This window comes from Megascapheus bottae, chromosome 7, assembly GCF_031878675.1.
Source record: "Megascapheus bottae isolate mThoBot1 chromosome 7, mThoBot2.hap1, whole genome shotgun sequence".
Classification (NCBI taxonomy): Eukaryota; Metazoa; Chordata; class Mammalia; order Rodentia; family Geomyidae; genus Megascapheus; species Megascapheus bottae.
Window position 1 is genome coordinate 72,948,773 of NC_143515.1, and position 23,094 is coordinate 72,971,866.

General features: G+C 39.8%; 1 protein-coding gene across 1 annotated transcript; it reads left to right on the forward strand.

Moving 5' to 3' along the window:
* The first annotated feature begins 877 nt into the window (after positions 1–877).
* On the forward strand, positions 878–6,529 carry Rdh14 (retinol dehydrogenase 14). Its single transcript, XM_090337408.1, has 2 exons — positions 878–1,336; positions 5,557–6,529. Exons 1-2 carry the CDS (start codon positions 950–952, stop codon positions 6,172–6,174), a joined length of 1,005 nt encoding a protein of 334 aa, XP_090193534.1. The 5' UTR covers positions 878–949; the 3' UTR covers positions 6,175–6,529.
* Positions 6,530–23,094: the final 16,565 nt, after the last annotated feature.

The window sequence follows — 23,094 nt, forward strand, 5'->3', positions numbered from 1 at the left end:
TCTTTCTTTTGCCCTTTTATTCTCTCCAGCTGTACTACTATCTCCGAAGTAACCTACACATACATACTCCACCTTAAAGATAAGCATACCTATCTTTCTAGGGAGATTTGATGTAAGCCCGTCTAAAATGTATCAGTTGTGACATTGAGTACCACTTTTTATGCATTACTCTATGTTAAGACCACAGGAGAGACTCAAAATTCCATCCTTCGGGATATTTAAAAATTTAATCAAACCCAACAACAACCCAAAATAAAATGTCCCGACTCATAGCCACTACTATAGAAGGGCTGCTTTCGGTGCCCATGGTGTTTGCATGTGAGGCTGAGGAAGCAGACCAGCAAAGGCTGGAAGTGGTCAGAAAAGAGACACCCGAGATGAGGTTTGAACGACTGGCAAAGGGGGTCACAACAGAGGGTGAAATCAATTGGTCTATTCTCATTCCAAGTGATTCATGTGAAAATTTGAAGCCACAACTAGGAAAGAGGGGGTGGGGGAGGGAGGAGTCTTCTTTAGAAGATTCTTCCTTACAGCTAGGCAGGGTTCATGTAACAGAAGGTGAAAGTAAATTGAAATGAGTTTACAAGGCCCTTAAAGGAAAGCACACAAAACGCCCAGAGGATGTTACCTTATTATGGATAACTATTTGGCCTTTACAGAAATTGTGTAAACTCAAAACAGCGTTCCTCAGGCGTTCCTTCAGTAAAGACCTCGCTGGGATTTCAATGGGTCTGGTCCTAAATTTTAATCCCAGTGCTTGGGCTTCAAGACCAGGCTGGGGGGCCCCAAATCATCCTCAGGCCCGAAACTACAAGTCCCAGGATGCTTCGCGGGAAACGCCTGGAGACGAGCAGCCCGGTCCCACAGTCCCACAGCCCTTTGCGCGCCTGTGGCAGCCCAGACCCGGAACTCTCGCTCCGGACCCGGCGAGACCTCGGCCCGGAAGGCTATGGGGGTGGCCACCGCGGCAGCACTACTGGCTGCGCTCGGCGGGACGTTGTGGCTAGTGTCCCGGCGGTTCGTGGGCTCCCGGGCCCAGCGGCTTCACGGAAACGGGGACCCCGGCCTCATGCACGGGAAGACCGTGCTGATCACGGGGGCCAACAGCGGCTTGGGCCGCGCGACGGCCGCCGAGCTGCTGCGCTTAGGGGCGAGGGTCATCATGGGCTGCCGGGACCGCGCGCGCGCTGAGGAGGCGGCGGGGCAGCTCCGCCGCGAGCTCGCCCAGGCTGCGGGGCCCGCGCCCGACGCCGGCGGTGCCGGCGAGCTGGTCGTCAAGGAGCTGGACCTCGCCTCGCTGCGCTCGGTGCGAGCCTTCTGCCAGGAGCTGCTGCAGGTGTGGGTCTGGCCACGCCGGGCGGAGTGGAGTGGAGTGGGGCGGGGTGGGCGGAGGGGGGGGGGAGGAAGCCGCGGGCCCTGGAGGGAGGGGCGGGGCCTGGGCAGGGGGCGGGGCCAGGCCCTGCGTCTGACCTTGGGAATGGTCTGACCTTGGGGACGGAATGGATGACAGCAGCAGGCCTGAGAGAAAGGAGGTCCTACACCGGAGGATGCGAGGATGCGGAGATAAATGAACCCCAGAGGAAAACCGTAACGAAGCTAGTATTTGGACGTTTTGTTATCTAAGCATGGCCCAGGATTTGGCCCCTGGTCTCCTGGAATTCTTTTTGCCCTTGTCCTGAGCGAATGTAGGTCAAATCATGCCTTCTCGCACAGGGTCTGGTTGGTCAAACCGCTTTAAACGTATCTCGTTTTTGCTTTTTTTCTTTTTCTCCCACCCCCATTTCTCTCTTCCTTCTCTTTCTCCTTCCTATTTTCCTTTTCTCGCTTCCTCTTCTGTTTCCTCTTCTACAGAAGTAGGGACCATCACTTCCCATCACCTTAACACAGTCTCTGTCTGGCCTGATTTCCAAAGGCATTTTGGAATCATAATTCAAATGGACAGGGATAAAAACGATACATTGCACTATTATTTGCTTTATTGAAAGGTTTACCATATGCCCAGAAGTGTGCTACAGATTTCAGATATTTCTTTTTAAAAAAAATGAAGTGGATTTAAAATGTCTTTAGCAGTTGTTACATCTTCACTGGTAACTGTCAGAAGTGGGCATTATTATCTCTGCCTTTTAATCCTGAGCAAATAGACCTAAGGAAGGTCAGATAACTTACCTATGATCTGTCTTCAGAGCCCCATAGCCTGCTCTGTATTCCTGCCCCTTGCCACTGCGATATGAAAGTTTCCTTGAGCAGATGGAAATCACTAAAGTGGAAACCCTAGGTTGGAATTCTTAAAAGGCGTTCTTCCAAAGGTGACTTATCAGAGAGACATCTAAAACTAGCCAGCCCCAAACGACACCTGTAGAAACTGAAATCTCCTGAGTCTAAAGCAGGAGTTTCCAAATTTTCTCTAATTTTTTTCATGATGCCTTTCTGCTAAAATTAGTATCTACAGGTTTGTTTGGTAAGTAGTTGGTTCTAAGCAACCTAAGAAGTAGTTATGTCCTAACAATTCAGTTTAAAAAATTATACACATAATTCAAAGAGGTGATTTTCTTTTCTTTCTTTTTTTTTTTTTTTTTCTGGTCTTGGGGTTTGCACTCTGTATCTGGCCACTGTCCCTGAGTTTTTGTGCTTAAAGCCAGTACTATACCACTTGAACCACAGTGCCACTTTCAGCTTTTTTATAGTTACTTAGAGATTAAAAAAAAAAAATCTCATGGACTTCCCTGAACTTGCTGTCTTTGAACCACATTCCTCAGATCTCAGCCTCCTAAGTAGAATTACAAGCTGAGCCATCGACACCCAGCCCTGATCTTCATTCAGAAATACGAATAATTGGTAATGAAAAATGTGTGGTTTTTGGTTATTGTATTGTTTCCAATTGATTAGACAAACTACCATGTATCCTATCTCATGGCTTTTTAGCATTGTACTTGCTTTTTATAATAGCACCTACCAGTAACTGCTAAAAGCCAAGCTTCATAAACAAATGCCTTTATCAAAGGAGACTATCACAGTATTATGTTGAAGTGGTGAACCACTTGGATCTAGTAGTTTGAAGTATTGAATATCACTGGTTCTTTGGGAATTTTTAAGTATTCCACAGCACCTTAGGACTGCTGTTGCCTTGCTCTGGAACCTCTAATTGCAGTTTAGACACTCGTTGATCAAGGGAGCTGGGGTTTTGATATTACTGATATTTTATTATTTAGCAGATTACTTTTATTACCAGATTAGTAATACTAGTCTTTCATAGTTTGGAAGTTCTTGGAATCCCTAAAAAGTGGATCTTCCTGTTTTGCATTAAAAGTCTAAGTGGGGCTGGGTATGTTTCTTATTCCTGATACCTTTGCCACTTGACTTGAAGCAGAACAAGTGAAAAGGTAAAGAGACAAATAACTAAATTGTTACTGCTTCTGAGCATTTACAGACCTCCCTGGCTCTAGAGTTCAGTGACTATAATTAGAAAAAAATGGAAATAAAGACTTTGTGCAGGTTGGTATTTTTGGTATTTATGTCATTTATCTCCTAGGATTAAAAAAAAATAGTAGATGATAAAGTCTTAAAATAACATAAGCCCAGCGAAGAATGATGGCTCTGAAATGATTAATTCAGGAAACCCTTCCAAAGGATTAGTGAAAAAGAACACTCCTTTCTTTCCTTAGTCATTGAATTCTTGCTTCTTTTTGAAGTTGGGTATTGGAAAACCTTAAAGGGTCTTAGACAGGGCAGAATGAAAAATAGTAACCCTCCAACAGGTAGGTTTTGATAGCAGTTGTGAAACAACACATTTTTCATTTGACATAGGTTTGGCTGAAAGGCCAATGAAAACTAAGTGCTGACGTAGAATTACTTTAATCATGGGTCATCAACAGTGTCTTTACATCTGAATCATTTGGGGATTATTTTTATCCATTGGGTGGGGGGAGGCAGCAAGAAATGGCTAGAAAAAAACATATGAGTTCTCCATGAGCACCATAAATTTTAGAGCTTTAATTTGAGAAGATTTAACAGTATATCCAAATGCAAAATTCTGTCTCCTAGACAGAAGACAGATGATAGATTTTTCAGTCTCCTAAACTGGGGACATCTTGAAGCTCAGAAGAGGATTCTTATAGGAAAAACACATTGAATCCTAGAGTCCCCTGGCTCTTCATTTATTTGTTCTTTGGTGGTACTGAGGTTTGAACACTACCTCTGTGCCATGCTCCAGCTGCATTTTTTAACATAGGGTCTCTGCCTATCCAGGTACATGTGTAGACCACTGTCTGCCCATTTTTGGGCCTCCTGCATTTGCTGGGATTGTAGGTGAACACCACATTTTTGCCTTCTTTAGAGGTGAAGACTCAGTCGACTTTTCTGCCCAGGCTGATCTGGAACCATGATCTTTCTGTTTACCTTAGAATGATAGGTGTTAGGCACTATGCCCAGCTACTCAAGGTTTAAGAGGAGTCTTTAAATATTTTTCTGACCAGGGAGGCCTTGAAGCTCCATCCTTCCATTTTCAGCCTCTCAAGTAGCTATAATTATAGGCAAGATTATTAGCACCTAGCTCCTGCTTTATTTTAAAGTATTTGATTTGTTCCTGTTTTCTCACCTGGAGTTCACGTCTGACCATTTTTAATACTTGTCTCAATTTAAAGGAAATGCCTTGAAGTCATTCTCATGACACCATTCTCATGATACGCTTTGAGGGGTATGGGATAAACCAGTTTTAAATTTATCTTTGTATGGTATTGTTATTGGTAGGTCTGAGTATGCGTAGTGCTGGCTCTTCTTTTGTATGTGTGCTCACTGAGGCTGTAACTAAGAGAAGGGCATTTGTATCTTTTGAGTTCATCATCATGTCTGATTCATTGTTTTACCTAATGGGACAAGGGGCCCCTCTTCTGCTTCATCTTGCTCATAACGTTATTGGAAGTAGATGAGGTCAGTGTTAAACATGCATAACTTTATTTCCATTTTTCTCTGTTTAAAGCATTTTATGATAGTTTAGTGTATTGAAAACATGTTCAGATTTTATCATAAGGACATGTATTGTCCTTTTGATATGATCTCAGCATTAATGTGACTCTCTTAAAGTGACATTTTCCTAGCTTATCTAAAATGAAGGGAAGAAATGTGGAATCCTAAGTTTTACAAGGTGTCTTAGGACCAACCAAATAATCAACTTCGTAGTACAATTCCAAACTCTGCATATTGATAATCACTAAGTTGTACAATCATAAGACCAGAGATGAAGTTTTAGATTTGATTTCTTCTGCATCTCTTAGTTGCAGATTACTGTGGAGAAATACATTCATATTTTAATAAAGAGGAAGGAACAGTTGAGTCAGTGCTTGAAGAACATCCTGTAAAGGAATCCCTTTCTTCACTCATCAAGAATACCATTGGCATTGTTTCAGATAGTTTACTGACCACAGGCTAAAAGCTGGAATTAAACCCAGTCTCAAATTCCTCAACCCCCCCTTTTAAAAATCTGAAACCTTTATCATGGATGAGAAGAGCAATGAAGACCTATCCTCCTAATTCTTTGTTGTCCTTTTGGTGTTTATAAAGGAGGAGCCGAGGCTGGATGTCTTGATCAACAATGCAGGGATCTTCCAGTGCCCCTACACGAAGACAGAGGATGGCTTTGAGATGCAGTTTGGAGTGAACCACCTGGGCCACTTCCTACTCACTCATCTTCTGCTGGGACTCCTCAAAAGTTCAGCTCCCAGCAGGATTGTGGTTGTTTCTTCCAAACTTTATAAATATGGAGACATCAACTTTGAAGATTTGAACAGTGAACAAAGCTATAATAAAAGCTTCTGTTACAGTCGAAGCAAACTGGCTAACATTCTTTTCACAAGAGAACTAGCCCGCCGCTTAGAAGGCACCAATGTGACTGTCAATGTGTTACATCCAGGTATTGTTCGGACGAATCTTGGGAGGCACATACACGTTCCTCTGCTAGCCAGACCACTTTTCAATTTGGTGTCATGGGCTTTTTTCAAAAGCCCATTAGAAGGTGCCCAGACTTCTATCTATTTGGCCTCTTCTCCTGAGGTGGAAGGTGTGTCAGGAAGGTACTTTGGGGATTGTAAGGAGGAAGGACTGCTGCCCAAAGCAATGGATGAATCTGTAGCAAGAAAACTCTGGGATATCAGTGAAGTGATGGTTGGCATAGTAAAATAAGGAGAAATCAGAGCTACTTGAAGAAGAGATCACAGTTGTATCTGCAGTCATGAATGGTGTGGTTTGAGCTTTACAGTTAAAAACAGTGCTAAGAGGTATATCAAGTAGTTAGAAGTTATTGAGAAGTTATTTCTGGATAAGAGGATTTCAGCAAGGATATTTTAAATAAGTCACATGTGATGGATAAAACGTTTAAGTTGGACAGATTTACAAGTATTAAAGAATTCGAATAGATACCTTGAGAGGATTTTCAGATATCTTTATGTTGCTAAAATGTTAACATTTTTAATATATTGATGTGGAATGATCTGCCTTGTGAATCTGATTTGTAATAAATTTGCTGATGCTGAGCCTTCACTGTGCTTTTCTTTGCAATTTGAACAGTAGTTCTTTTGGGCTTGCTGTCCCTAGTCTCTTATCACATCTTGTACAAAGCTCCTAGAGATAATTTTTAATACCTGAATTCATTTGTGTCCTGTTTCAAAACATGTAAGACTGTGCATATGTGACTGTGATTTGAATTTAAGACTTTGGCCACTGTTGAGCCAGGCACTCTGCTACATGAGCCACATCCCCAAACCTATGTGAAAACCTGAAGTTACCCAGGCTGGTTTCAACCAAGTGTAGTGGAATACAGATATATATCCCTGTGATCACCTCAACCTGTAATTTTATTTTTAATTTCTTTAGTTGAAAAAAATTTAAGGAAAAAAAAAGATGTTTACTCAAATGTAGAAGTTGAATGAATAAACAATTTACAGCAATACTCTAGGTCTGGAGTTTTGCCAACGTTATCCTTAAAGGGATTTTTGTAGAGCATAATAATAGTTTATAAATTATTCCTACCTAACATTCAAGCTCTTTAAAATTCATCCGAGACCCTCCAGGAACTGGTGATAGACTTTCTGTGAACTCATATATTCCATATTGTTGGGTGGCACTTTCTGCAGCGATGGAAAGAATTCTGTCTGTACAAACCAGTATGGTAGACCGAACACGAGTTGATACTGAGTATGTGAAATAGATTTCAGAACTGAATGTCTAAGTTTAATGTTTGTATATTTTTAAAACAGGAGCGTGTCACATTGACTAGCATCTGGACAGTGCCTCTCTAGTCTTTCAATGGGACTGTGGGACAGAGGAGTCCAGAATATAGAATGTTCCACCACTCCCTTGCTACAGGGATTTCTTATGTTTCCTCTTGTCCTAATTACCCTCCCTAGTGTGTGTTCCTTTCTCTTGTCCCCAAGGACACAGAGAATTCCCTCTTCCTCTCTTTCCATTGGTCTTTGTAGTTTAAAAGTGTACTAATTATTCATGTACAGACTTACTTAGACAATTAGAATAATAGTTCTGCAAGAAACATGTACTTATTACTATTAGTTTTTATTTCTCCTTGAAGAATCAAAGTACACATAATAAATACCTGAGGCAGCGTAGAAAATTAAGGACAGTGCATAAAAATTTGAGCCCATATAGGAATACTGTAGGCATCCATGAAGAGTATCATACTATCTATTTAGCAATTTTTGCCAGGCCTTAGTTGCAGCTCACATTTATAATCCTAGCTACTTAGGAAGCAGAGAACTGAAGATGGCAGTTCCAAGCCAGCCCGAGCAAGAAACCAGAAGTACAGATGAAACTCAAGAAGTAGAGCCAGAAAGAAAAAATATGTAATCATTTATCTTGCCATCGCTTAATATTGAAAAATGGCACTATGATAATAAAGTTCAACAACTGTGTTTAATGATTATCCATGTTGGCCAGGAATAACTCCCTTTCTGTGCTTGAACTCAGAGCCTCACATTCTTGCTTGCATTTGTACTCAAGGCTGGTGCTTTACCATTTAAGTTACACTTCCACTTCCAAGGCTTGCTCTTGATCAGCTATTCGCTCCTGTCAGTTCTTTGGGAATGGCAAGGCCTTGGCAGATCATACAGAAAGTCTGTTTTCTGTTACAGTATTGTGTGGCTGACATAAGACAATTCCATCCCAGGTGTGTCTGTGTAGGTTCAGTAAACACAGCAGCTTCCTGGTCTTTGGAACACTGTACGTTTAAAAGTTATCCTACACAGAGACCTGCTGAACTTGGAAATGCAAGCAGGAAATATGCTGGAATGCAACTTGGAAAAATGGAAGCTAATAAATCTGTCCTACACTTTTACTTCATTAAAAAGGAGCCCCCCCCCTTTTGTTTAACATTTAATACCATCTTTTCTGGCTGTATTTTGATACTTGATGCTTTTCAGGGGACTTGGATTTTTTGGACCTTTCAAGATGCTTGTTTGTGGCACCCCAATAAAACAGAAGATACTGATTTAATCATGATAGAAATCTAGAAATGTATCCAGAAACACCAACTAGTTAGGTAAGATGAGCTGCCATTTACAGGATCTTCCTACCACTATGGCTAATGGAATCGAGCACCATACCACCAGTCTTACTTTTAGATTTTGCAGATGGTTTCCGTGCTTCTCTTTCTGTGCACTTTCCCTGACAGAGATTCACTTTAAACATTTTACTGGACAAAAGAATAAGGGGAAAGTAATTTGATTAAATGATATATAAATGCCCATCCTCAGGCAAATACTGGGAGAAGGAAGCCTGTGTCATGATAGGTAGTGAACACCAGTTAACCCGTTCTCCATGCTGATTCTTTTTTTTTTTTTCAAATTCTGTTTCAAACAGCTTGTTCCAAGAAATTGTGAGATCACTGGGCCTTCTGCCTCAACTTCACTTAGAATAATTGTTTTACAAAGTGCGCTTCTTTGTACACATGATTGGAAAGGTGTCTCACTTCTTATACATATTACCATATTGAATTTAACTAAATGTTCTCCGGATTCATTCCCCTTGGGAAATTAACCTCCCTGGGTTGTAATTTTCTAGGCTCACTATTTTGGGATATAAATACATACTGAAGGAAGATTTGTCAGAGTAACATTGACAGAGTAGGAAAAGTACTTAGCAAAAGTACTTGGAACACATTTCTCCATCCCCTATGCACATAAGCATTACTATGAACAAGAGGAGATGAGTGAAAGTGATGCTTAGATTGGTACATATGTTGGGAAGATCTTGAAAGTAGGAATCAATAAGTTTTTTTGTTTTGGAAAAAAAAAAACATTGTAACTGATTAAAGCTTGGTAGGCCAGATTAAGTCCTAGTTACATTGTCTTACACAGTCATCCTTACAATATATCTTAGCAATATAAAAATCATTCTTACCTGTCCAGGCACTACTGTTGTATTCAGATACTTAGTCTTTTGAGCCTATTGTGCTATTTCTTTATTTGCCTTTCGAACATTGTACAGGACAGTATACCCTACAACTCTCTTTACTCTATAAGGCTATATTTGCTTTTCTATATCATTAATAATCTTACAGGATAATTTGATCGCTGATCCAGGAAGTCTAGTGAATGTACTTTTAATCTATCTTTGGCTATAGATTCTGGTGTAGGGAATAGCAGTTATCTCCCTCCACCTCTTTCCCTTGATAAACCTGCTGGGTCTGGCTAGAGATCTGAGAAAATCTATATTTGAATATTTAATTGATTCCAAATGCCCTGAGGAGTACTGAAGAAAGAACATGTTACTAATCACCCTTCAGGAGTCTGGCCCCACAGACCACCTTCAGATGATTCAAAACCTTCTCTGGACAATGAGAAGTTAAATTAGTTACAGGTTAACTTGGAGAAAGGTAGTTAAATCCTAGAAGAAAGTTGGAAGGCATGCTCAGTTTTCTGCAGACAGTAGGGGAAAGATTTTTGCCAGGCCAGATGTTTAATGCAATTACTAGTGGACTTACTCTGATAACCAATGCTCCATTCTTCCTGAAAAATGTATTGCTGTGTGCTCATAACATGGAATTTCTAGGGCGATGGCCTCCTTTAACATACTCAAATGCATATGCACTCTCTTGGTCTGTTATGATTTTAGGAAGAGTGAATTGTGTATCATTTATTCATTCACTCATTGATCCATTTAGCAAATATTTATTGAGTATGTATTAGACACAATATCAGTTTCCCTGATGTGTAGAAATTAAAGAGGAAACAAAACTCGGCCTAATTGGTGTGTGTGTGTGTGTGTGTCCTCTATGCTTGCTTACTGTTTACTTATTTATTGACACAAGTTCATTGTTCTTATAAATAATAAAAGATAATAATCATAATATAACCAGTGAAATGTGAATTCAAAGAGAGATTTACTATGAAAATGAGGATGGGGGTTTTATAATATTAAAGGTGAATCACTACAAATTTACTGTTGAATAAGGTTTCAAACATCTATCCTACACTAAAAATAAGTAGTTTAAACACTTAAGAGATATCTATATTTTGGTCCTTTACAAATGACTTTAAATACAGTCTATTTTGAAGCCACAAAAGCTGAAAGTCATAAACTGTACTATTGAAGTGATTATAATGTAAAAAGATGGAATTCTGGGTAAATCTATGCTCTAAAATCAACAAAGATGGCAATTAAACTCTTACCCTTAGATCAGAAAGTAAACAAATGAATGAACTGCTGTAAACTGCTGTATGTTTTAAGGTCAAGTAACAGTTTTATGGTACATATGACTTATCCTTGTTCTTTTTCTAATTAACTCATATCACTTATCAATTTCACGTGAGTGACCTTTATTGAATAAAATAAAGCTAATGCTGACATTTCAGATATTTCAGCTTCAAACAACTTGCAATAAATGTTTTTTGGGGGTAGTGAATTTTATTTTTCCAAAGACTTCCACATTTTGAGGTTATTTTTAAAAAATCAATCAGCATGCTGAATTGATATATGTGCTGTTTTTGCAGCTGCACCTTATGATTTAATTTCATTATCTCACTTAAAAAGCATCTACTAATTATGTTAAATAGGTAAGTTCCTGCATATTAGGAGTTGTATTTCAGCATGTCATTTTGTCTTTAGAGGTTGCCATGTTATAGATGGTCTATTATAGCTCAAATTGTAGTTATTTGAGTCCGAATCCTGCCAATACTTCTTCCCCCAACTACCTTCTTTTTTTTTTTTCTACTATGAAAGTAGTATTGTGAATAAGTCAAATTTTAAGTTGTAAACAAAGAGATTTCAAACATCCATGCCTGCATCCATGTCAGTATTTGAGGTGTATCTGGAAGCCATACACATGATATAAGGAAATGCTGAGCCCTGAGAAAAATAAAATCATTATTAATTTGTGAGAAAAGTAAAGCAAGTTTCTGCCACCAACCCATGAAAGCACAGGAAATGGTTTCGTGTAGTAAGTGTCCGAAGTCTAAGCAATCTGTTGACAGAAGCGGGTTCTACCCAGGGGTTTTGTGTTAATGTAATCAAACACTTCAGAGCTGCAGCCCAGCAAGCTCAAGTCCACCCACCTCAGAGTTTATCTTTAGCTCATCTGGAAGAGTTTATTTTAAACATTGAACATTGTTTGCTGCTGTTGAAATGAAAGTGAGAGAGTTACAAGCTTTCTTCCACTGCCATCTGGCAGATTTACTGATGAATTGGGTTCTTTAATCCGTGTAACCCCATGTGTGGGAGCCATTGTCTTTGTGCTGATCATGCAGCTGGCTTGGCTGAACTTGAAAAAGCTCACACAAGAGCTATCCTATAGATAAATGAAGTTAGGGATGTTGTAAAAGTCACAGAGGCCTTTCTGGAGAAGGCATGGATGTGTGTGTTTTTTATTCTTCTTTGAATGCGTTTTTTAATGGTTAAAAAGAAGATGACTATTTGGATGTTCTGAACAATTCAAAGCTATAAAAAAAAGCAACACACATTTAATAAGTAAAGCATGTAGCAGAGTAGAAAGGGAAGGAGTCTAGGGTCAAAGGAAACTGGAATGTGGAAAGTCAAGCAAGTGTGATCTTCTTTGTAGTAGGGATTTGCTTTTCTATTTCCTCATTCTACATGTGTAAAAGGTTTGTTCAACAGTATGTATATTGCCTGCTTAATCACTAGTTGTTGCATACTAGTGCAATGAACCATCAAGAGAACTTCACACGAAGTACAACTAAGTCTAGGGCAGTTTTCACCATATCTGCAAATGGGTATGTACACATGTGCATTAGTAAATCATATGCAAATAATAAGTGAGGCAGACTAGCTTGCATGAATTTAAGTTTACAGAGCTATTAAAACAAATAGAATGTGTGACATTTGGCTATGATCCATTGGTATTTCATTTTCTTTCCTATCTAAAAACATCCTTTTATCTTCCATGTGGTAAAGCTTAAAAAATAAATAAATAAAAGCAAGTCAAGCACAGTGACTCTACCTGCAATCCCACCTATTCAGTAGGCTGATGACCTTTGGCTGCTAGCCAGCCTACACAAAAAATAAAACATTTGTAATTTGGTAGTGTAACAGGTAAGACTTGCATTAGACAAGTCACATACTCTGGAACTGGCTCAGAAATGGACCTTCTAAAGATGTGTTTACTTGTGCTGACTATGGCCTTCTTTTTGACATTGTTTTACTTTTTTGTAAAAAGGTGTGCCTATCACTTATATATTGGTATTTTTGTCTCTGCCTCCAGAAATACTTTGTCTCTGTATCACAGAGACATACAGACATAGACATAGTCCAGTGAACTACCCACATTCAAATGCAGGTGGGAATAGTGACTGCATTAGTCATAGTTGGAAAGACTTTTCCGTTGAAAGAATATCTATATGAGGATCTTTGCTAATGTGAGACTTCTGGTGAACTGCTTAATTTACTACAGCTGCTTTCTATTTGGAAAAAAATGTAATAAATTCTAAGCTTCCTTTAGCAGGCGATGTGATAAAGACTAAGGAATGGCTTCTGATGGATAACCCTCTGTAAGTGCTTTGGTAGTGTGAATAGAATAGAAAAATGTTCATAATAGAATGCTTGGCTACCTCTAGAATATCTGTATTTCTGCAAATCAAATCAAAGAATTAACAGGTAAGCAAGAAGTCAAAGGCTAGATCTGTGTTGTTGAGCATCAGATTAAAAATGCACTGAGGCATTGGTGTAACCCAAATCTTTCTATATTGCAGTACCTGGCTAGGAGCTGTTAATATATCAATCCCTCACAAGATATTAGATTGACTAATTAATTAACTTATGACCTAAAAGCTAAGAATACCTACCACCATGGATGGTCAGGGTAGATGAAGCTGATTCAACTGTTCTGAGGTTTTACTTTACACCCAGGAAATGTGTTCAGCTTCTACTAGGACAAGAGAACCCTTCTGTCTAGAACTGGTACAGCTGTGTTTTCCAGCACATCCTTATTCAACTGTAGAAATCAGAAGTATGAAAGAAATGTATGGCTGTGGTTTGCATATGAAATAAGCCCAAGGACTCATAGGGTGAAGCTTCTAACAGTAATGTTAATTTGGGGTGATTGAGATTTGTAGATCAGCTAGCTGGCAGAAGCAGCTCCCTGGGGCAGTTCCCTGGAGGGATTTTGAACCAGATTACATCCTGTGCCCCTATCTCTACTTTCTGCCTAAAATGAGGTGAATCCCTTCTTCCCCACTTACTCCCCCACCATGATTTTCTGCTTGTGTATTGTCTGCAACTCATACAAGCTTGGTTTCCTTTGGGTTTTTGTTTTTAATCTTGCAACAAATTGCTCTGAATTCTGTAAGTAGAAATTACTGACCCCTATCTTTTCCAATCCTGATAGAGATTCTAAGTATTACAGTAATCAGTCCACCTTCTGTGGATTAACTAGGACATACTAAAGTCAGCATAATAATTTCTGTAATAACCAGGGTGTCCTAGTTATTAAAATCCCTTTAATAAATTTTAAGGTAAGTTTATATATCTGAACACCCTTAAGGAGGCTTCTTTTTAAAATAATACCATACTCTGGTGAATATCTCAGACCATGGGTCACTAATCAATAGTACGCAATAGAAGATGTGATTAAACTCACTAGAGAAAATTCTTCCTTGCATAAGAACTTATGCATGACATATTTTACATATACTACCTCTGATCCTTGTAGCAGTACTGTACATGAACATGAAATATTTTCATTCCTACATTATAAATAAGGGAACAGGCCCTCAGAAAACATTTATAACAAAAGGTCCAATGACTGAAAGAAAAATCTTTCAGGATTTAAGGTCTTTGGCTTATACAGCAACATGTTTCACTTAGTGAGTTTTACAGTGGACATTAAAAGTTAACATCACCCAGGCCTGAGTGGCTCATGCCTATAATTCTAGCAACTCAGGAAGCTGAGATCTGAGGATCACAGTTTGAAGTCGGCCCAGGAAGGAAAGTGCATGAGACTCTTACCTCCAATTAATGACAAAAAAAAAAAAGCCTGAAGTGGAGGTGTGGCTCAGTTTATAGAACACTAGCCCAGAGCAAAAAAAGCTTAGGGACAGTGCCCAGGCCCCGAGTTAAAGCTTAGTACCTGTACACACATACCAAAAAAAAAAAAATTGACATCTCTAAAATCAAAACAACAGCATATATTTCATTCTCATGTTTATAATGATTATTTGCAATCTTTCCCTTAAGTATAGTCATTTTCTAAGTAGGTATTATTTTAAATAAGAACATTTCTGCCTGATAGGTCAAGAATGTGTTAACTTTTTTCTCACTGACTGTACTATATTTAGGTTTTTTTTTTTCTGTCAACACAACTTAATTGAAACAGTTTCTGCATTATATCCCCAAGTGTAAATTATTTATCAGGGTGGTTAAATAAGCCAGTGCCCAACTTAGAGTGTTGGTTTCCTGCCAGAGGGCTATATATCATCTTTCATGGGTTTGGAGAAATTGCACAAACAATGAAGATGTCTGAGTTAAATCATAATACAATGATCAAAAGAACCATCTACCAGTACTTATCCTGAATACATCCATTTCTCTTGAAATGCAATAGTTTTAACTTTCCAACATTTGCTGAGAATTCATAAAGATGAGACATATTCTATTAATGAAAACTCCATGAATTAAAGACTCTAAATATTTAGAATAATTTTCCTACTATACAACTGACAACACCTTGGGTCTATCAATATTATTTCATATAAATTTTTCTAAATGAAGTGAGAGATGATAGAAAAGATTCTTATAAAAAAATTGAAAGATCATGGGCTGTAGAATACAACAGTCTAAGTTTCTTAGACTAATTCTTATTTTAGGACAAAAATGCTAGATAAAAATTTTAAATGTTTATTATATATGCATATACATACATACATACATACAAACATACATCGATGTATGTATGCATATACATAGGTGTGATAAAAGCGATGAGAAATATTCAGCTCGAAATCAGCCTGACATGAAGTTGAAAACCCACAAACTCAGAATGCCAAAGTATTTTTGTCCAAATGTAATTTGTCTGTGAGGGAGAATAGTTGTGAACTTTCTTGGCTCTCTGCCAAGTACCTAGAACCTGCCTAGTACCTGAAGAATAATAGAAGTGAAAAGTGTACATAATCCCATAGCAAGCTTTGATAGATACCAATTCATACTAAGCTGCATTCTGAAGTGCTACGAACTCAACAGAAGGGTGTACAATAATTAGCATTATTATTCCCCAAACCCCTATGAAACAAAGGAGTTCTTTTAATGCAGAGCAGAAAAGGGACATAAAAAGAAATAATAGAATGTTTCCTTGGAAAAAAGATACACACATCACTAGCCCTGAAATAAAAGTGCAAATTCAGGGAGTTCAGATGCCTACTGCCAGTAGTGGGTCCCCACTGTGTCTTACTTAGTTACAAGCTGGATATTCAGATTAGTAATGTAGCTCATAGTACTCCGGGAGCATTTTCCTCCCTAGAACTGTTTAATGAAGACTACAAAAGACACAGTGGACAATGTGAAGAGGTCCAGGGGAAGTCTAGAAGGATCCCTTGCACAGAAACTTCTGGACCTGTGGAACTTGGAATGCACCATCTTCCCAGAGCACATGGTTTCCCCAATCCAGAAGTGCTCTGGAGACACAGCCATTTTGATTTTTCTTGTTAGTTCTACTTTACGGGCATGAGGGATTCATCAGCATAGTCTATTGCTGATTGGGTTCAACATCCAGTCCCTCTTCCCTCTTCCATCTCCACACATAGGAGATTTGGGAGCAACCCTGTAGCCACAGGCTGATTTCCTGGCACCCATTCCCCTTCAAGGAACCACCCAATTAGCAAAACCTATTGTAAAGTCCTATTGGGAGTAGCAAAAGATACACTTCTCATCTGTATTAATCAGAAATTTTTGAGGGATTGAGAAGCTCTGCGTCAGGAAGGAAGGATAAAGACCAAGTATGTATTCCTTGTTACCAAAAGATACAAAAAAAAAGGTAAGAGCAAGTATTCATGAAATGGGAAAGAAAATGCAATAGAGATGCTAAGAGTCAATGTGGACTGGTGGAAAAGGCTTATAAAATCAAGCTACCATTTGTACAAAAAGCACAGATAGACAATGTCACTCTGTTCTCAGTCCTTCACTGATAGTACCTTAATCTTTCGTGTTTTCACTAATTCTCCTTGAGGCCATTCCGCTTTCTGCTAGCTGTCTAGTCACATTCTTGTTTTTCTACCATTCCACTTCAGGGCACCAATTTTTTTTTTGTCTTGCCAGTCCTGGGCTTGAGCTCAGGGCCTGAGCACTGTCCTTGGACTTTCTCAAGACTAGAGCTGTACCACTTGAGCCACAGCACCACTTCCGGCTCTTTTCTATGTATGTGGTACTGAGGAATTGAACCTGGGTCTTTGTGCATGCTAGGCAAGCACTCTACCACTAGGCCAAACTCTTGGCCCCGAGGCGCCAATTTTTATTCCCTCTCTATAACTGTAAACCAAAGCACTCCAGAACTTAGTTGCTTAAAAAGAACATCAACCTTGTATATTGCTTTATGAGTTTGCAAACTGGAGTTCACGTATATGGCTCCCTGCTTTTCTCATGGCATCACCTGGGCCTCAGATTGGCTTAGAGGGGCCTTAGTGTACAGCCTTATGCTTGGATTTTAATTCTCTGAGGTTTCTGTTTTCAAATTCTTAATTATTTTACCTTAGAATTTGTGCTTTCTAACACCAAAGCCCAATGGGATGAAGGAATATGCAATGAGATGCTTGGAGCCCAGTTTCACATTTACTCTATCTTCTGCTTCCACCTCCTCTAAAATGGGGTCTACCCTCCAGGTATCACCTCACCCTTCTAACTCTTACAGAAAGCATGATACCTCTGGGTCCACAGTCATCTGGACATGTGCCTCTGTTCAATGATGGCACAAAACTAGTATTAATACATTTGAAGCTTAATTTCCAAGTAATATTTGTTTTTATCTTTGTTGAGTGAGTTATTGAGTGAATGAATGAATGATTGAAAAGGTAAATGAATGAAATGAAAGAAAACAATATAACCCTCTGGGTGAGACTCAGTGTTGATTAGGCTTAAGATGTTAAATCATAAAATAAAATATTAGGAAATGCAAAGAGTATTTTTTTCTAAGAGTGAAGACTGTACCAAAGTTGCAAGGTGTAAGTGGGAGGGGTCGTAATTTATAGTTATCTGGGACCAACCCTTCTTAATATCTTGTTCAATTTGACTATATTTGTCTTTCTTACCATTTGAGGACCACATCCTGTTTTCATGGCAAGGCTCTTCCTCACCCTTGAGAAGTAGCTACCTTTCATCCCTTTCTCTAGATGAGGAAACTGAGTCTTAGATATAGTAATGATTGGGCAGAGGCTCACACAGAGGCTTCTTCTCAACTACTTGTCATCTACCAACTCCATAGGCTTTCTTTTCCCCTCAACCAACTTCCATAAATCTCTGTGAATCTGATACAGTTAAGTCCTAGGTGAAACAACAGACCTTTCAAGTACCTTCCAGAACCTTCCAGAACCTTCCAAGTCATTTTAATTTAATAGTTTTTTTAAAGGCTAGGTGGAATGATTATCTTCTGATAGAACTTCAAGAATTACAGAATATAAATGTAGATTGTCTCCCGTGAATCCAGTCTTTCATCACATAAATCCTAGTTATCAAAGAAAGATAATTTTGGATAGGAGACCCAGGCCAGGCACCTTCTTGAATGGTGCCCCTTATGGGGGCTTCCAGAACTCTACAAATAGCTACAGAATTAAATAAATTGCATGTGTGCTTTTAGCAAGCTAAGCACTTATTTATCCACATCATTAGTCATTGACAGTCTTGTAGGGGGTAACAACCTAGTCCCACAGGTCAGCCACTTCATGTTTCCTTAACACTTCCACTGATTTTTAAACACCCGTTTCTTGATTTATGACTGTGCTGTGGCCTCAGGCTGGGCCTAATAACACAGCACACACCACCCCGGATCATAGTGACACACACACACATTCTCTTGCACCAGGGTAAGTCATCCCATATGTGGGCTCTCACTTTCTATTCTGCTATCTGAAAGTTCATGAAAACAGGTGACTGGGGCTGCAAGCCAAGGACCTGTGACTTCAACGTGAAGACTTTCTGTGCATAATTCTTACATCTCAGCTAACTTCAGCCACTTGGTATACTCCAAGGGCTTTTTTTTTGTATCCTCCTTATTTTCTTCCAGTTGAGCCATTTACCTCCATGGGAATAATTTCCCTTGTAGTTGTCATTGTCTTCCTCCTCCTCCTCCTCCCCCTCCTCCTCTCCCTTCTCCTCCTCCTCTCCTTCTTCTTCTCCTTCTCCTTCTTCTCCTTCTCCTTCTCCTTCTCCTCCTCCTCTCCTTCTTCTTCTCCTTCTCCTCCTCCTCCTCCTCCTCTTCCTCCTCCTCCTCCTCTTCCTCCTCCTCCTCCTTCTTCTTTCTTCCTCTTCTTCTTCTTTCTTCCTCTTCTTCTTCTTCTTCTTCTTCTTCTTCTTCTTCTTCTTCTTCTTCTTCTTCTTCTTCTTCTTCTTCTTCTTCTTCTTCTCCCTCCTCCTCCTTTTCCTCCTTCTTCCTTTCTTACTTCTTTTATGAAATTGTTACTCAGCTAACAAGTACCAGATGACAATCCATGGCTACAGGAAGTCTTCTACCCAATAACTTCTGAGCCTTTGTACACTCCTGCAGGTCACAACTATATTGTTTCTAGGTCACATCAATGCATAACTCTATATCTGGAACAGAGGCCGTACATAATAGAAGAAAACCCCACGGAAAGACTAAATGGGGATCCAGCAAGAATATATCTATATTCACAGCTCTACCAACAACTTGATCTTGGACTCCAGCCACTAGAACCCTAAGAAAACTAAGATCTCTGGTTTAAACCACACAGTCTGTGCTATTCAATCATGGTAGCCTTAGCACATGCCCACTACAGATAATTACAAAAATCCATGGTAATTAATAAGAGTTTGAAAGAGTTGAAATCACAAGTCCCAAGAGAAGTATTGCCAGGGACATCCAGGGGACAGAAAAGTCCCTTAAATGAGCCTTTGAGGGATGAGCAGGGATTTGCCCAGCTATAATAGAGAGATAGTATCTCAGCTTGAGGACTTCTTTGTCTGGGTCCTCAATTCTTTTATTTTTTTTGTGTGCCAGTTCTGGGGCTTGAACTCAGGACCTGGGGCTTGTCCTTGAGCTTTTGCTCAAGGCTAGCACTCAATTGTTTGAGCCACAGCACCACTTCAGTCTTTTTCTATTTCTGAGGAATCAAACCTAGGGCTTCATGCATACTAGCCAAGCACTCTACCTCTAAAGTTTCATTCTCAGCCCTGAGTACTCAGTTCTTTTCTCCATATTACTCTTGTGGCTTGTGTCACTAATTATCTTACCTCAGCCATCTTAGTTAGACCCTATTAACAGAACAACCTAGACCTGTCTTTTCCTGAAGCCTGAGCCATGTGGACCTGACAGTGTGAACTCTTCTTAGTGACTTTCTCTTCCAAGCACCTCATCTAACCTCATAGACCCTCCCCACTTGAGCAAATGCCTGTCAGAGCACCACCATCTTGAATGATGGGCATTTCCTGATGGGTAGGCATGCCTCACAATAACAACTCCGTGGGCATCAGAACCAGATAGAATGGATTCAGAAAAGGAGAGTACAGTTATTAAAATATAGCAAGTAAGCACAGCTAGCAGCCACTTGTTGAGATATTCTTATTATTCCCATCTAGAGGAGAAAAGGCTTGAAGAGGAAGTGACTTCAAGCATTCATTCATTCATTCACTCAGCATAACTTGTTAAGTACCTACAATATGATTCTTGGAATCCTCTAATGAGCAAAACAAGTACTCAGAGCCATAGAAAGCCTGACTTCTAATACAAGATGAGATGAATAAAGAAAAAAATTAATAAAACAATTAAGAATCAGGAAGAAAGAATGAATGGGAAAGGGGGACAAGCAAGGAGAGAGAGACTAACAGGATGAGTTTCACTAAGAAAGCGACACCAGGTACAGACACGAAAGAGGTAAATCCATCAGTCAGTCAAGAGCAGCAGCTGTCTTTCCTCCTGTCTGGCTCCTCATCACCTCACTATGTGGGAAAGTTCAGTGGCTTTGGACATGGGAGCTTGTACAGACTGGGAGTAAAAATGATCTCAGAGTTACTTTCCCTAGCTGAGTTCCCCGGGACCTAGTTACTTCATCTCACTTAACTTATCTCATCAGTATGGAGCAATATGGAAAAACACTTACATAGGGCTGAATATTGACTCTGTCAATGTTCACTAAGATGCAAAACACCTGAATTCAAGCCTAGCGCTGTCCCTTCTCATCATTGTGAGCCTGGGAAATTTACTTTTCTCTCTGACTCATGCTTAAAAGGGGAGAGCATCCCTGGACAATCTTGTAGCATTATGTTGGAGACTGCCCAACATCACAGATATGCAAGTACCTAGCATTGTAAATTGCTGTATGAATGCAAGGATTTTTCTTAGCATTATAAAGTAATTCATCGGGGTGTATGGGGTGGTGGGGAGAAGTTTTGAACTTCCAGTAAATCTCTTCTGGATATAGTGACAGGACAATTTTGCTGCACAGACTTGGCAGAGTTGGAGCACAAGTTCTCCCCACTATCATGAGTGTGGGTTCCATGAACAGAAGGATTCCATCCGGAAGGACATTCCCCAGGACCCTTCTCACCATTGTGCCAGTAAGGGGAGGGCTTCTATGTGTCCCCTGAGACCCCTTGACGTCACCCGGAACAGGTACCCCTCTCACTATCACTCCACTGCTTCCAGATCAGGACACACTGACTGCCAGTGAGGCAAGGGTTATAGCACGTGGTGCAGAATGTAAAGGAGAAAATGAACATGCATCCCAGAGGCCCTGACAATGGAGGAGAGTTGACCATGTGAGGAATCTCCTCAGCTGTGGAGTTTTGCACAATGGTGGAAGGAAATAAAACAATGCTAACAGTAAAAGCAGATCATTTTGATTGCTTTCTGCTTTTTGAGACAAATTACCCTAGGCAGGCAAGGCTAGCCTAGAACTCATGATCCTCCTGCTTTTGTTTCACAAGTATACTTCCATACCTAATTTTAAAATAGCTAATCTATATATTTTCTAAAATTTAGATGTTATTAGGTCCAGCATTCTGCTACAGATGCAAATGTACCATTTCATTTTATCTTCACAGATGTTTTTAGGAGGTTGGGTTTTTTTTGTTTGTTTGTTTGGGTTTTTTGTTGCTGTTGTTGTTGTTGTTGTGGAGCTCGGACTCTGGGCCTGAGCATGCTGTCCCTCAGCTCTTCAGCTCAAGGCTACTGCCCTACCTCTGGAGCCACAGTGCCACTTCCAGTTTTCTAGTAGTTAATTGGAGATAAGTGTCTCATGGTCAGTCTTCAGTGTCCATGCTGGCTTTGAACTGTGATAGGAGGTTGACATTTCTATCTTCACTTCACACATGAAGAAATGAGCTTAGAGAGGATGCAAGTGGCTTACCCAAGATCTCACACATGGGGCTGGGAGTTTGGCCTAGTGGTAGAGTGCTTGCCTAGCATGTATGAAGACCTGAATTTGATTCCTCAGTACCACATACATAGAAAAAGCTGGAAGTGCTGTTGTGACTCAGGAGGTAGAGCTCTAGCCTTGAGAAAGCCCAAGGACAGTGTTCAGGCCCTGAGTTCACCCCTAGATTGGCAAAAAAAAAAGTCTCACACATTAGGGCAAATCCTGTTCTATAAGAAGAAGAAAACAGCACAGAGTGATTGGAGAGCTTGCCCTGGGACCTCACAGCTAACAGAATGATGGAGAACTGGACAGCCCTCTATCCTTTTCTCCTGTATGTATTTTTTGATGTTTTTATGCTATCTAACATTACTTTAGTAACTTTAAATTTGCTTTTGATAAACTTTACCCTTCCTACACTAGAATATATACCTCATAGAAATAGATACTCCATTTGTCTCCTCAGGATCCAGATGCTACAGGTAGACAGTGCTCTATAAATCTTGTGATTTGATTGCCCCATAACTAGCAGGCTAAAGATTAAATGGTGTTTAAAATAAATGCAAAAGGAAGACACAGAAACCCAATTTAACAACAAAAAACCCAGACGATAGAATAGGTACTTTCAGAAGAAAATCCATGAAAGACAATGTGCCTGAGGGCTCCACTAGTGATGAATCTAAGAAGACATGCACATTTCCCTGTTGACCAAAAATGAAATCATTATGAGCTGGGTACTAGTGGCCTACACTGTACCACAGTTACTCAGCAGGCTGAGAGCTGAGGATCACAGTTCAAAGCCAATCCAGGCACTAATTAAGTAGCAAAAAGGCAGGCAGAGAGGTATGGCTCAAGAGGCAGAGTGTCAGTCTGGAGGAGCAAAGGCTAAGCAAGGGTGCAAAGCCTTTATGTTTCAGTCCCAGTACTGGCATTGCGAACAAAATTAAATAGTTTTCCAAGCAAACATTATCACAGCTGGTGTAAACAAAAGCACTTCTAGAAAAAAAAGTAAAATTCCTCATTCACTTTGGAAAGTGATTTGGCAATACATAACAAAATTACTAGTTTT